The 13,987-nt window shown below is 41.9% G+C and overlaps 1 protein-coding gene across 2 annotated transcripts in view; it reads left to right on the top strand.

Annotated features, from left to right (window-relative positions):
- Nucleotides 1-12,511, top strand: part of LOC117772351 (Down syndrome cell adhesion molecule-like protein 1 homolog) — a 101,267-nt gene extending 88,756 nt beyond the window's left edge. For both annotated transcript variants that reach the window (XM_034603416.1, XM_034603415.1), the window contains exons 23-35: nucleotides 475-592; nucleotides 1,231-1,394; nucleotides 1,535-1,633; nucleotides 3,260-3,448; nucleotides 4,236-4,364; nucleotides 4,543-4,701; nucleotides 4,850-5,005; nucleotides 5,210-5,240; nucleotides 5,380-5,498; nucleotides 5,624-5,773; nucleotides 6,528-6,722; nucleotides 6,849-7,157; nucleotides 7,585-12,511. In XM_034603416.1, coding sequence (XP_034459307.1) covers nucleotides 475-592; nucleotides 1,231-1,394; nucleotides 1,535-1,633; nucleotides 3,260-3,448; nucleotides 4,236-4,364; nucleotides 4,543-4,701; nucleotides 4,850-5,005; nucleotides 5,210-5,240; nucleotides 5,380-5,498; nucleotides 5,624-5,773; nucleotides 6,528-6,722; nucleotides 6,849-7,157; nucleotides 7,585-8,153 — 2,387 coding nt within the window. In that variant the 3' untranslated portion in view covers nucleotides 8,154-12,511. The remainder of the gene's footprint in view (nucleotides 1-474; nucleotides 593-1,230; nucleotides 1,395-1,534; nucleotides 1,634-3,259; nucleotides 3,449-4,235; nucleotides 4,365-4,542; nucleotides 4,702-4,849; nucleotides 5,006-5,209; nucleotides 5,241-5,379; nucleotides 5,499-5,623; nucleotides 5,774-6,527; nucleotides 6,723-6,848; nucleotides 7,158-7,584) is intronic.
- Nucleotides 12,512-13,987: the final 1,476 nt, after the last annotated feature.

Here is a 13,987-nt window from a genome sequence, read left to right as displayed (position 1 = left end):
AAAGAGGGAGAGAGGGTGGGGGAGAATAGCAGGTTTATGTACCTGAATGAATGGATTATTTTTTCCTTTGTATTCTTTTTCATATCCTATTCTTTGCGTGACAATGTCACATTTAACAGATTTCTCTTCCAGCGAGTGAGAATCGCAGGAAATACAATGCACGCTGCCTTCTGGTAAATGCTTATTGAAAGAATCCAAAATGGAAAACAAATCAATTTATGCATTTCGTGTTACACGTCTCTGTGTATTGATCAAAACGTTTGTGAAACCTCCGCACAGCACTTGTCTATTTGGTCTGAAAATTGTTTATTTGACAATGGCAAGATTATCCGATTTGTACATATTAATTAGGCCTTTGCTTTGCTTGTGTTATGTGTTTGAGTTTTAATGCAATTAGCTTTCTTGGTGTTTTCTTTCAATTTCTCTCTCTCAACACATCTATCGTTTTTCACGCCTCTCTTCTTCCTCCACCAGCCCCGGCTAAGATCCTGTCATTTGGGGGAACCGTGACCACTCCTTGGATGAAAGAGGTGCGGCTGCCCTGTAGCTCAGTGGGAGAACCAACACCATCCATAAAGTGGACCAAAGACAGGTAAGAATCCACCCCTGAAATAATATACTGTATAATTGGATCAATGATTGATTTTAAAGTATCTCATATGATTCAGCAAAAGCTCAGTTTGTCAACAAGGTCATAAAAGAAGTCCATTCTTAGAAAAATACCATGCAAGTGAGCCTATGTGGGAGTGTTGATGATGTTTCTAACACACGATGGATGCAAAATTAAAAAATATGAAAAGAACCGCAAAAGCGAAGATGTCAACTTGGAAAGACGAGTTTTGAGAGCGTTTGGTGATAAAGGCTTTACCCTGACACTTCCCTTTGCCAAATTCCAGGCCCAAATTTGCAGGCATTTTCCAGAGTTCATGTCTGAAATCATCTACATAAAGTTAATAGCATGTGCAGAGAGGTTCCACAAAGATATTATATATAAAATACAGTATGAGAGAGCTTTAAAATAAAAACTTCCAGGTTTTAAATGTCCTGTTTAGAAAGTGAATCTGGTAAAGCGGCTTGTTCTTTTTGACTTTCAGGATCCTAATATTGGCACTTGGACAATGTTACACCCTCCTGTTGTAAAACACTATGACAACAGAGCAGCTTTTTCACATAATATGCATGAGAATCATTCTCAAAATGTCCTGTCATGATTCCCTCTGTCTCTCTTAGTGAGGACACAGCCATCCCAGTGTCTCTAGATGGACAGCGTCTCATTATGGCCAATGGGACACTAGTGCTGCGCTCTGTCAAAGCTGAAGATTCTGGTTACTACACCTGCACGGCCACTAACACGCTGGGCTTTGACACTATTATAGTCAACCTTTTGGTTCAAGGTAGGAAAATACAGCTTACTGTTTAGATTCAGACCAATTACACGTATTTTTCCCACTGAAAAAGACAAAAAGATTTTCCTATGATACGATAAGTATGAGTAAGTGAGTGGTTTACTCAGAACTCTGTGTTTCTACCTCAGTCCCTCCAGACCAGCCTCGTCTAACCGTCTCCACCACCTCCACCTCCTCCATCACTCTGGCCTGGATACCAGGAGACAACGGAGGCAGCTCTATCAGAGGTACATGAACAAGTCTTTCCATCTGTCTTCGTCTATACTCACATCTCTTTCCTCTGGCCTGTAGCTCATGCATCTAAATCTGACACTATACAGATTTATGAGGTTTTTGAAGTTGAGTTCATGCTGCATATATTATGTATATGACTGTAAATGACTGAAAAAGATTTCCTGATGACCTCTGATCTTAGTTTACCCTCTGTCTGTCTCTTTTGTCCCTCTTTTGTTTACATGCCTCTATTACTTTATTGATTTGCGTCCTGGTTTTATGTTTCCCTGTCTGTTTGATTATCTGACTGTTGGTGATTCCTGTATGAAGATGGGTGTGGCGTGCGTGTGCCTGAATGGCCAGGCATGCGAATGTGATTGCTTTCCTTTGTTCGTGTTGTTTGTCATGTATGAGACTGTTGAAAGGCTCAGCTCTGTGTCTCCCGCACCAGAAGTGTGGTACTTTCGAAGTAACGGCTTAAGCCAGAACTGGACCCAGAGAGATTTTATTATTGTGTATGTTTTTACGACGAAACAAGCAAGAGCACATTCAAAAACGTCCATTTGAACCATTAGATCAAATGCATTTTTAAGTTCTAACAATATATGTTTGTGTTATTGGTTTGGGTCATCGCGCTTCCAGGAAGGCCCGGAGAAAGTGACAAATTTGCACGCAGTATGCGCACAGACGTAGGAAGTAATATAAACTTTTGTGCAAACAGTGTGTAATGGGTGTGAAGCTTTGTATTCAAACAATGATCGTCCTCCAAATTAGTATTTGCAAGCGTCACCCAGTGTCTCATATATCCTTGAAGCCTATCAGTATATCTCGTATGTATAGCAGAATGCCTGTTTGTCTGTGAAGCCATCTGCACAGTGTCAGCAGTGGGCAGCGCTGAAGTTCACCCTGACGGATCTGTTTTGTATTGCTTCTGCAGACTATTCCTTTTCAGATACACTAATTTAGCTTGTTTTCTTAACAACGGGATAGTCTGCATTTGGAGCTTACATTAAAACAGAGATATAAATAAAAAGATAAAGAAATGAACCAATCCTGGATGTTATGATTTTATCTGGTCTATAACAGTCGGTTGTTGTGTTCGATTCTGTTTTATGTTCTCTTCTTTTCCGTGGCCGACAGAGGCTGACGATAAAACTTATCAACAAACACGGCAGGATCTGCACATGTTAACCCTTCTAATGTTTTTGACTTTATCCGAGCATCTGTTAGAGAGAGAGAGAAAAAAGAATGGTACAAAGAAACACGGAGCGGGAGACATTCATATATACATAATTATTTACCAACGGAGGGAGACAGACAGAAGGGGATTACAAGGGACGTGTCTCCGAGCAGAAGGGAGTTGGCTCTCTGAGGCAGCTGATTATAAAAACAGTCACCATATTGCATACCCTCATTTGCATAGATGCTCAGTCAGCGCCATCCCAGTCTTGGGGTTTGTAGGTAACTAATGGCAGCGCAGACTGTCCTCCAGTCAGGGAGGACAGTCCCTGGGAAAGAGAACAGTCTGACACTGTCATCTAGTGGTTATTAGAGGTATCAATGCCATAAGGTTTGGTGGGGTTGTAGCAGTAAAGAGTTTCAAAGTCATTATGATTGTGTCTTTCCTTGTGTGTGTACAGGTTTCGTGTTGCAGTACTCTGTGGACAACACGGAGGAATGGAAGGATGTTTTCATCAGCTCCAGTGAGCGCTCCTTCAAACTGGACAACCTGCGCTGTGGCACCTGGTACAAAGTGAAGCTGGCGGCCAAGAACAGTGTCGGAGCCGGACGCATCAGTGAGATCATCGAGGCAAAGACTCACGGACGAGGTGAGGAGTCTGGGTAGATGGAGGTGAAAAGGTTAAATTCATATCTTCACTAAGAAGTGACGATCACCTTTCAGTGAATTACTTATAATGAAAGTTCTACATTTATCAAGAACATTTTAATCTTATGATTTATTTTCTTCAGCGATTGTGTTAAAAAATTATAATTGAAACAGTTTGTATATTGATCCTTATAAGTAAAGCTAAATTTATGTGAAACCAGAATGGCACTAGGTAGAGCGCTTACCACTGCCAAGGGCCAAAAGTCTCTTTAAGAAACACCATTTAAATTCATTAGATCGAGATTAAAATTTTTGATCTGTACCAAATTGCTCACACTCACAAATATCCGACCCCTAAATATGCCAGATTTTTTAAAATTAGGATCCATGAATTATTCTCTGAGAAATCAATAAAATTTAATAAGAAATGTTCTGTCTCACAATGTTAAAGAAAGTTAAGAAAAATAAGTAATACTGGATGCACACCCCTGATAAGGATCTCCACCAAAATTAAATGAGAACTTGCCTGACCTATACCACATCCTTAGTTCCACTAAAATACGTGATAATCTGTCCAGTAGATTTTGCATAATCCTGCTAACTAACAGACACACACACACACAAATGAAAACACAACCTCCTTGACGAACACCCACCCTGATTTTGTCGGTTGTGCATATTAGTTCAGTTACAACATCTGCTTGTGACGTCTTTTATTCTCCAGTTACCTGTTCTCTGTCATCTGAACAGTCACTGACAAATAAACCATGACATTGCTTCTTTTCCAGAACCCCAGTTCAACAAGGATCAGCCGGTGTTCACCCACATCAACTCCAGCCACGCCCGCCTCAACCTGCAGGGCTGGGCCAGTGGAGGCTGTCCAATCAGCGCTGTCACACTGGAGTTCAGACCAAAAGGTGCGTCACTGCTTTTTCAATTTGTAGTTGTTGTTCAAATGTGAGGTTGTTGCACAGCAAATCATATAAATCAAGCATCTGAAACAAAGACATATATTTCTAGTGTTGAGGTAACCAAGACTTTTAATGGAAACCAATAAGAAAATAGGTTAAATGCATCACTGCTGTCTTGTTGCAGGAACGTGGTCATGGCAGAATGTGCGCACCAATGCCACCACAGACGTGTTCCTGGCCGAGCTGCGTGAGGCCACCTGGTACGAGTTGAAGATGAAAGCGTGTAACAGCGCCGGCTGCGGCAACCAGAGCTCCCAATTTGCAACACTGGACTATGATGGCAGTGAGTGGAAGACTCTTTGTTTGACATTCTATTTAGATAAATGATGGTTTTTACTACTTTTATAAGAAAATCACGAAACTGGGAACCTTAAAATGTTGTCGAGTAAAGGCAGGAACTAATCTCTGCTCGTCCCTGGGTCGTCCTGCAGGCACAATCCCACCAATCAAATCCCCCCTGGAAAAGAACGACGATGTCAAGAAGCTGTTTTCTATTGGCTGCCCTGTAATCCTGGTCACTGTGGGTGTTGCGCTACTCTTCATCATTCGCAGGAAACGCAAGGAAAAGCGGCTGAAGAGACTAAGAGGTGAGAGAAGAAGTAAAAAAGAGAGGAGACAAGTGGTGGGAATGAATTTGGCAACAACAACAAAGCAGACTGCAGAGATTCCTGAAGCAGAATCCGACTTCAGAGAGAATCTCGAATGTCGTCTCTGGAGTTGAATTTATTTAAAAAGATTGATATGTGTGTCAGGAAAAATAATAATTTGTTATGTTCCCTTTCTCTCTCTAGATGCCAAAAGCCTGGCTGAGATGCTGATCAGGTAAGGCTGCTGGTTTCCTAATCCCTCTCACCAAAGTATTTGAAGTAATTCAAAATCTATTTCACAGATCCACATTTTACAATTTTCTCAAAGCTGTGAATGTTTGTGTGTGTGTGCTTGTCTTCCATCTCTGAATCAGTAAAAACAACCGCAGCTTTGACACCCCAGTGAAGGGCCCCCCTCAGGGCCCACGGTTGCACATAGACATCCCCAGAGTGCAGCTGCTGATTGAGGACAAAGAAGGCATCAAGCAGATCGGTGAGAGGAAGAGAGAAACACGGAGAGAGTTGTTGTGTGTGTCCATGCAGGAGGGTCGGATCAAATGATCTGAACGTCAGATGTGTTTGTGTTTTCTTCTGTAATATTCGTCCTGTTTCTTACAGGTGAGGACAAGGCCACGATCCCTGTGACAGACACAGAGTTCAACCAAACAAACCCTCAGAGCTTCTGCACAGGCGTGTCCGTCCATCACCCCGCCCTCATCCAGAACACCGGCCCTTTGATTGACATGTCAGACATCAGACCAGGAACCAGTGAGTGCTTTCGTCACTGACCATTTTGTCATCCATCCAATATCTCTACTGCTTAATACTTGGAGGGTTGCAGGGGGAGCTGGAGCCGATCCCAGCTGACAGAGGGACATGGGTACATCCTGGACAGGTCACCAGTGTATCGCAGGGCCGACATTTAGAGACAAACACATTTTCACATTCACACCTACGGTCAATTCAGAGGCTGTGTCCAAAATTACTTGCTATTCACCACATAATCCACTATGTAGTGAGTGGCCATTTTGTAGTGTTGTGTCCACATGTTGGGTGAATTTTTCTGTACCTAACCGAGCTATATATACCATCATGCAATGGGCTTGAGACGTTAACAGGAAGGGAAATGGCAGAAAGACGAGAGGGCGGCAGGAATAAACCAACCTGTGGACGCTGCTATGTGCTTCTTACCTAAAATTAATTCTAAAGTGTAAGATATCGATTTAAAATGTATTGTAGGACTTGTGCTTACCACTGCACCATCCCCCATTTTGTCAGTAAAAGCACACACTAACTGAAGTAGTGTTGGAACTTGTAGCCCAAATTCCTTTCTCATTAACAAGTGCCTTATTTTTCAACCAAATGCCAGGAATAATAAATTAATTAATTCAATAAATTAATTCTATCTTCATCATCACAGATGAACACAATCACTGTGGCCTGATGCTCGCAAAGGCCTGTTCATTTCCCTGCCTCTGTGCAAATGCACATCCTTATTATTTCTTCATCCATTTACCACCAGACCCAGTGTCGAGGAAGAGTGTCAAGTCGGCCCACAGCATCAGGAACCGCTACTCCAGTCAGTGGACTCTGACCAAGTGCCAGGCCTCCACGCCAGCACGCACTCTCACCTCGGACTGGCGCACAGTTGGCTCCCAGCATGGCATCACTGTCACGGAGAGTGACAGCTACAGTGCCAGCCTCTCACAAGACACAGGTTGGCACATGGGGGAAATGACACATTGCAGCCGTTAACATGCAAATGTTTTTCTAAGTTCATTTTTCGGTGTTTGTCTGGATAAAATGTGCTGACCTTCATTTTTCTTTCATTCCTCCTCCACAGATAAGGGTCGCAACAGCATGGTGTCGACAGAGAGCGCCTCCTCCACCTACGAGGAGCTAGCAAGAGCATATGAGCATGCCAAGCTGGAGGAACACCTGCAACATGCCAAATTCGAGATTACAGAATGCTTTATCTCTGACAGCTCATCTGACCAGATGACCACAGGTACCAACGACAACGCAGACAGCATGACGTCCATGAGCACGCCATCAGAGCCTGGTATCTGCCGTTTCACTGCCTCGCCACCTAAACCACAGGACTATGACCGTGGCAAGAATGTAGCTGTGCCCATTCCACATCGCGCCAAGAGTGAGTGACTTTTAAAAACATTATTTTTCACTTTGCATTCAAAATTTGAAATCGATGAAACTAAGTTAAGTAAAACGCTGAAATTGTGTTGAATATATGAGAAACATACTTCAAGGAAAGGTCTCCTGTGACAGCAAAATGATAAAGAAAAATTTAGATAGTCGAAAAGGATAAAAAAGTCTCCTAAAACAATTATACACATCCAGTGATAACATGATAACACATACAAAACTACAGTTTACAGGGGAATAATGTTTTCTGTGTAATGAGTCATATGTACATAGTGATGGTGCCAAATGAGTCCTGTGCAATCAGTAGTTTTAATAAATGCACAGTGAAAATATTCATAGTTTGCAGCACCGTGAAGATTATTCACAGGCTTTGGCTTTGAAAGGCAGTGTCATAAAATTTATATTTCCCCCTCCAGGTGACTACTGCAACCTCCCCCTCTACATGAAGTCAGATCCCTTCTTCCGAAAGCAGTCGGAGCATCATGACCCATGTCCAGTGGTTCCACCGCGTGAAGCCTCTATTCGTGGCCTGGCCCAACGTGCATACCACACCCAGGGCCGTCATGTGACTATGGACTCTGCAAAGCAGCAGGCCCTGACCATGGGCCACTCTGGCCTGTCCAACCTCACTTCCTCTGGGGCTTCCTCTGGAGGAGCAACAGGAGGTTGTGGGGGGATGTCTGCTAGCTCTAGCAGCTCCACACTCCCCCAGAGGACTCTCACCATGCCCGGCTCCTCTGCCTCAGTGGCCCAGAGTGCAGCGGCAGCTGCTGCTGCCACTGCCGCAGCCGCTGGGGCATCATCCGGTGGATGTGGGGCAGTAGGGGCCACAGGAGGGACCCCTGGAGGTGCCTCCTCATCCTCCTCCAAGATGGGAGGATCCAGAGACTCTCTCTTGGAGAGCAGCTCCTCGGGCTTAGGCAGACTACAGAAGCAGAGGGATGGAGGGGCAGGGGCCTACTCCAAGTCCTACACACTGGTGTAGCCTGCCATCACCGCGGCCTGTCACTGTAACTCTTTATAGAATGCTGGTCAAGCCGGCAGTTGCCTGGAGCTTCTATGGAGAAGTAGGGTGAGGAACATACACATGCACAGCTGACCCGTCAGTGCCTGCGCTGTGCCAGGCTGCAGGGGGCTGGTTGGGTTCCCATCGACACTACTGTATGAAGGGGTCAGAGTCGGCTCTCCACAGCACAGGGGTTTGCCTTTCTTTCTGCCTGATTGCTTTCTATTATTATTGTCATCTTTCTCTCTTCTTATTTCATCACCCTGGAAATCACTTGCCAAAACATTAATGATTTTATCCATTCACTTCATATTTTCATTTTCTGGTAAGGACACTGTACTTATGCACAAAATGCTTTCACCGTGCACTGTCTTGTCTTCTGCATCAAGACAGTCGTAGAATGAACTAGGTTGCTTGAGTTTCACACAGACGAGTGTTAAGGTTTTTAGGTTTTTAACTATGTTACTTTTCTGGTCTCTGATGGAAGAAGAGCTCACATCAGCATTGTGACACGGCGGGATGCTTTTACTGTATGCATAGACCACCAAGCTTGGGGTTGCACTGGCTCTGAGAGGTTACTCCATCATGGATTCATACATTAAAGGCAGTGGAAGGACTGTGGTCTCAATACCAGTTTTGAGACAAGGGGGGTGATTTTCTTATACATGCAATGGATGACACATCTTATTGGTCTTAATTGATGCTTTTATAAACAGGCTCAAAGCAGAGCTGATAAAAAATGTCAAGCTTCGTCAAATGAAAGAAGAATCCAAACGTTTTGGGGGGTTTTCAGCAGGTTTTCAGCAGGTTTTCCGGCTTATTTTTCTCATGACGGAAATATAATCTCGTGCACTAAGAAAAAGTTAGAATGGATCCAAGTAACAAACCTTCACAAGCCTGCGAGTGTGTGCGTGTGGGTGTATATGTGTAAATATATATATGTATACATGTGGCAGGCACACACCAACAGTTTTTATTAAAATCAATCTGTATGCTGACCTCTTGGGCAGACACCTGTGTCCAAAGTGAACAGACCCCCCCACATTGTTCATTTTGTACCTGTGAAAGGGGATTTGGGGACAGTAACGATGATGCTTACGATGTAAACACCATGATCCTAATCTGGTCCAGCATTTTGACCTTTGTTTTGCTACGTGGGATTGACAGCATCACATAGGAAGTGGGGAATACTGAGGAGGAAGTTGCTAGAAAAACGAGCAAGTACAGATGATAAGGAAGAGTTTGCTTTCAGAGCGAAGAGAGACCCTTTTACGATTCATCGCGGTGCCACAATACCATTATCATTTCAACTCATTATCCCCTTTACCCATTTAATCCCTTTCTATCCTTCCCCATCTTCGCTTCTCCCCACCCAGCCCCCCCCCCCCATCATATCCATACAGTGTCACTGTGACCTTCTGCTAGCATACAGGCTAGTTGAAAAGACCGACTGAGAGAAGAGGTCCAATATGCACAGAAACAAGGCAGAAATGCTGTTTGACGTTCAATGACAACTTGAACAGGGAAGTACAGCAACATTTATAGAAATGTATACAAGAAAAATCATATTTGTATGAAGTGATCTGGAATTTATGAACGGACAATGACTTTGAGATTATAGACAGGCATATATTAAGTGTTAATAGAATTGCAGTTGTGTTGGGGAAATGGGGAGGGGGTTACAACGCAGAGAGATACCATTTTTCTTCAAGACTAAAAGATGAGTTTTCAAGTCCCTCCACCTCACTGAAATTGATTTTGAGCTTTATGAATGGTACTGTAACAGTTTTTATTTTTCCCATTTCTTCTCCCAAAGCTTAATCCCATAACAAAGATCGTTCCAAAAAAAATAAATAGAGTTGCTCCAAATGTTTTGCAATGGTAAAAAAGTAACATCAGGGCTCTCGCAATAGAAAAAATAAAAAGATATGATATATGTTTGTTTTCAAAAGTATGTACATATATATTTCTATTCAAATATATAGCAAATATATGAATAATGAAAAAAAGCAGAGAAATATAGAAACCGTTCTAATTGAAAATATATATAAAAGATCACAAGACAATCGCTCAAAGTGAAAAACTGCAAGACGGAAGGAAGGAAGGAAGGAAGGAAGGAAGGAAGGAAAAAGGAAGAGGGAAGCTTAAACGGGTAGCACAACCACAGACAGGAGATCTTGGAGAGAGAGAGAGAGAGAGAGAGAGGAAACGGTGTGAAAGAAGGTGAAATGGTGAAACTGAGGTTTGAGGAATGGTACAATGCCCCTTGTGATTTTGTAAATGTTCCAGCTGCGGCTCCTGTGCGGCAGCTGAGAGGACAAGCACAGTAAAAGTCGAATTATAGTGTGAGATTGTGTCGCTGGTTAACTGTGGTCTACGGCTCAGTGCAGAAAGTGTGGTGTTGAAAAAGAAAACAGTCAAACAAGGACAGCCTATACAGTGAGTGAGCCTGTTGTAATATGTTGTATTGTACCTTCCAAAGGTGTGTTCACAAACGCAATGCCATTATCTGAGTATGAGTTCACCGAGACACACACAGACCGGCAAGTATTTCTGTTTCTTACCTGTGTCATAGCGAGTCCTGCCCAGGACCGCAGCCCATTAAACACACCACACAGTCAAACTGCTCATACATGTATTCACGTTCCCTTTGATTTTAAATCAAGACAGGAGAGAAATGAACTTTGCTTCCCATTGCAGACGGTTGTTTCACTTCTCATTTTGGCCTTTACGTTTCAAGTTATGCAAAGACTTGTTTGGGGGAACGGGACAGGCCTGTTTTTAGCAACCAAAAACACAGGCTTCCTTACTCTGGTCGTATGGATATTGGATGGAGTGATGAAATAAACTGCCCACCCTGCTTTCCCAGTGAAGTTGTTTAGCGTATAAACACTGGTCCACCGTCAGTTTGTATAAAGTAAATGTAATGTCAATCTTGAAGGAAATTTCCACCCTGATACTTTTATACTGATTCAATCATCAATGTGATGCATAAGGTACTCCAAGATTATAATTTTTTAGGAGTAATATATATTTTGTTGTATTCTATTACTTGAATACTGTGTTGATTTAGGCCTTTGAAAAATCCGGGACTTTTATATTAGCCTTCATTAAACTAGACTTTATTATAATAGTTCTTCAATGAAAATAAGTAAATAATAGATGTTGGCCTATTTTGGTTTAATTTACAAATATATGCTGCTATAAATAATAATCTATTATTGTATTAAAATCTAAAATGTAATAGTTGATTTCAAAGCAAACTACATACTATATTTAACAACAGTTCTAAACACACTGTAATTAAACATGAAGTATTTATTTATTTGACAATTTATTTAAGTTTTTTGCAATTCCTGTTGAAGAAAATGGAGAAAGTACTTAAAATACCAAAAAAAGAGATCAGCAAAGTGCAGTTAATCTTCTTTTCCTTTTATACGATAACTGGGAAACTATCAGCAGCAGCTTATCTCAACATTTCCCAAGTTATCTGCAGTGTTTCCACGATTTACGACGTTCAAGTGATGGATTAGCGTTTGGGTGGATTTTTCCTTGAAGTGCAGCAGCATTCTTTCAAACTGACTCAGTCGGTGTTTGTGAGGCCAACTTCACGTGCTATTTCCACCACCTTTTCCACATCTGCCCAACCAATCAGATGCCCCCCCCCCCACTGTTCCCTTTTATCCCACCTATACAACTTAAATTCTACTCCATAATAGAAGACTTGTGTACATAGGAAAGTGTTTTGTATAAATGACTACTATTTTCGACATCTTCACTAGAAACCAGGGCACAATGTAAACTCTGAACTCAAGTTATTGTAAGGAAACAGAAGAGGACTTAATGAAAAATTCTATAATTAAAAACACACTGCTTTATCTTGATTTATGGACCAGTTGAAACATGTCAGAGTGGACCATGCATAGTTATATATTGATTTCTTCTTTTACAGAACATTTGGTTGCATTGTTTCCTTATTTTGAAATCTTTTTGTTTCCTTATTTTTTTTACTTTGTCACAAGTTGCTTGGTTTAGAGTTTGCCTTTTTGTTTTCGAACTCCACTTTTTGGGGGGAGGACAGCAGCATTGCATGTTCTGAAAATTTTGCTGGTTATAAAAGACAAAGGGAAATGGTGAATTGAACAATTGAATAGGGGGTTAATTAAAACATTTTAAAAATGCACAGGTTGTTCCTTAAACTTTTATGGGGAAACGTTGCTTCAATTTGCAATTGCTTGTGTTTAACTCTACATTTTCTTTTCTATGAAAACAAACAAAAAACAGAAAAAGAGTACTCAACACCTTGTGCAATAAAGCTATCTTTTTATGAACTGTGATGATGTGCTCCATTCTTTCAGAGCCGTGTTGCATTTGAGGTTCATTTGCGGGATTGAAGTGTAAATGCAGTTCCACTATATGTCCTTCACAATTTGAGAATATTATAGAGTTGACCTAAACTACAGTATCCTTAAAAGTGAAGTGTCTCTTTAACCACATCTACATGATCTCCTTTTTTGCTTCCACTCACTGAGCCTCACGTGAAACTGTCCGGAGCCACTTTAAATACCTGTGGCCTTAAATATTGATTTATATAAGAGTCATGACACCTCGATGCCGACACTTTACTGTGGAGTTTTCTTTGAAAATAAGCCTTTGATTTGCAACCACACCAAACCAATTACCATGACCAGCCACCACCACCTGGTTCTGTTCAGCCACAATGAGATAGTGTCCTGATCTGGACTGATCCCACCTCTCTACCTTTAACTATGGAGCGTAAAACTCACGATGGCTCCATCATTAGTACAAGTACACAAAGTACACAAATTGTATGATTATCCCCACAAATGGGGATAATCATACAATTCAACAGAACAGGAATAAATACAGGAAGTAAGAAGTCATATTCACCAGGTTAAGATTAGCTCACACAGGGTTAAAAGATGTAAAAGACAACAACCCATGAAGCTGTGCTATTACATTCCTAACAGCAGGTGGCGGCATGCACTTCTGATGACGGTTGGTTGCCCGCCATTAAAATCAAAGAAGAAGAAGAAGAGCAGCTCGATGGCGCCCACCTCTGGAGAGAAGCTTGTCACGGATCATCTCTTCCAGCAGCTCCGGACAAACACCGGACCTCGGACTCTCTGATGCCCGTGAACATGGAGCCATGAGCGGCCTGACGCTGCAGCTGAGTCCCGCTGCTGCTGCTCCTCACCTTACTTCCTTATCAGAGATCCTCCAGGGACGATGGTTCACTACTGCAGGAAAAGCTGAACCGACCAAAGCTGAAACGTTGGTAGAGATCCTGTGTGAATTTGTTGTAAGAGGTCTCACTCTGCACGAATTATGACCATATAGTTTTACACACTGAAGGATTTGAACTGATTTGTTTGTTTGTGTGTTGTTTGAATTATATTGCAACTCTTTGTGTTCGCAGACAGTTTGTTGAAAAGTTGTTTGTTGAAAAGTTGTTTGTTGCAGTTGGTTCAACATTAAATTAAGTTTCTAACAGCAGTCATAATTTACTTGATGAAGAAAGGGTCATGTTTTTACATTGAAATAACATTAAATAAATATTGTCTCACGAGGCTGACAGCCAACTTTACTGATAAAATATTTTAAACTGAGGACTGGGGAACAACAACCATTGTTGGAGAGGGGACACTGGTGTGTTTTATATGAAGAACTATTTCACTGTGACACATTCAGCTTCTCTTGATCCTGACGATGATTAACATTCACCTTTTATGAAATGAGGAAGTCACTGTTTCTGAGGGAAACTTCAGAGAGGAAGGAGATTCAAGGCCTCA

Source organism: Hippoglossus hippoglossus, chromosome 13 (genome assembly GCF_009819705.1).
Source record: "Hippoglossus hippoglossus isolate fHipHip1 chromosome 13, fHipHip1.pri, whole genome shotgun sequence".
NCBI classification, from domain to species: Eukaryota; Metazoa; Chordata; class Actinopteri; order Pleuronectiformes; family Pleuronectidae; genus Hippoglossus; species Hippoglossus hippoglossus.
Note: the sequence above shows the minus strand (reverse complement) of the source record. Positions and strands in the feature narration are given on the sequence as shown.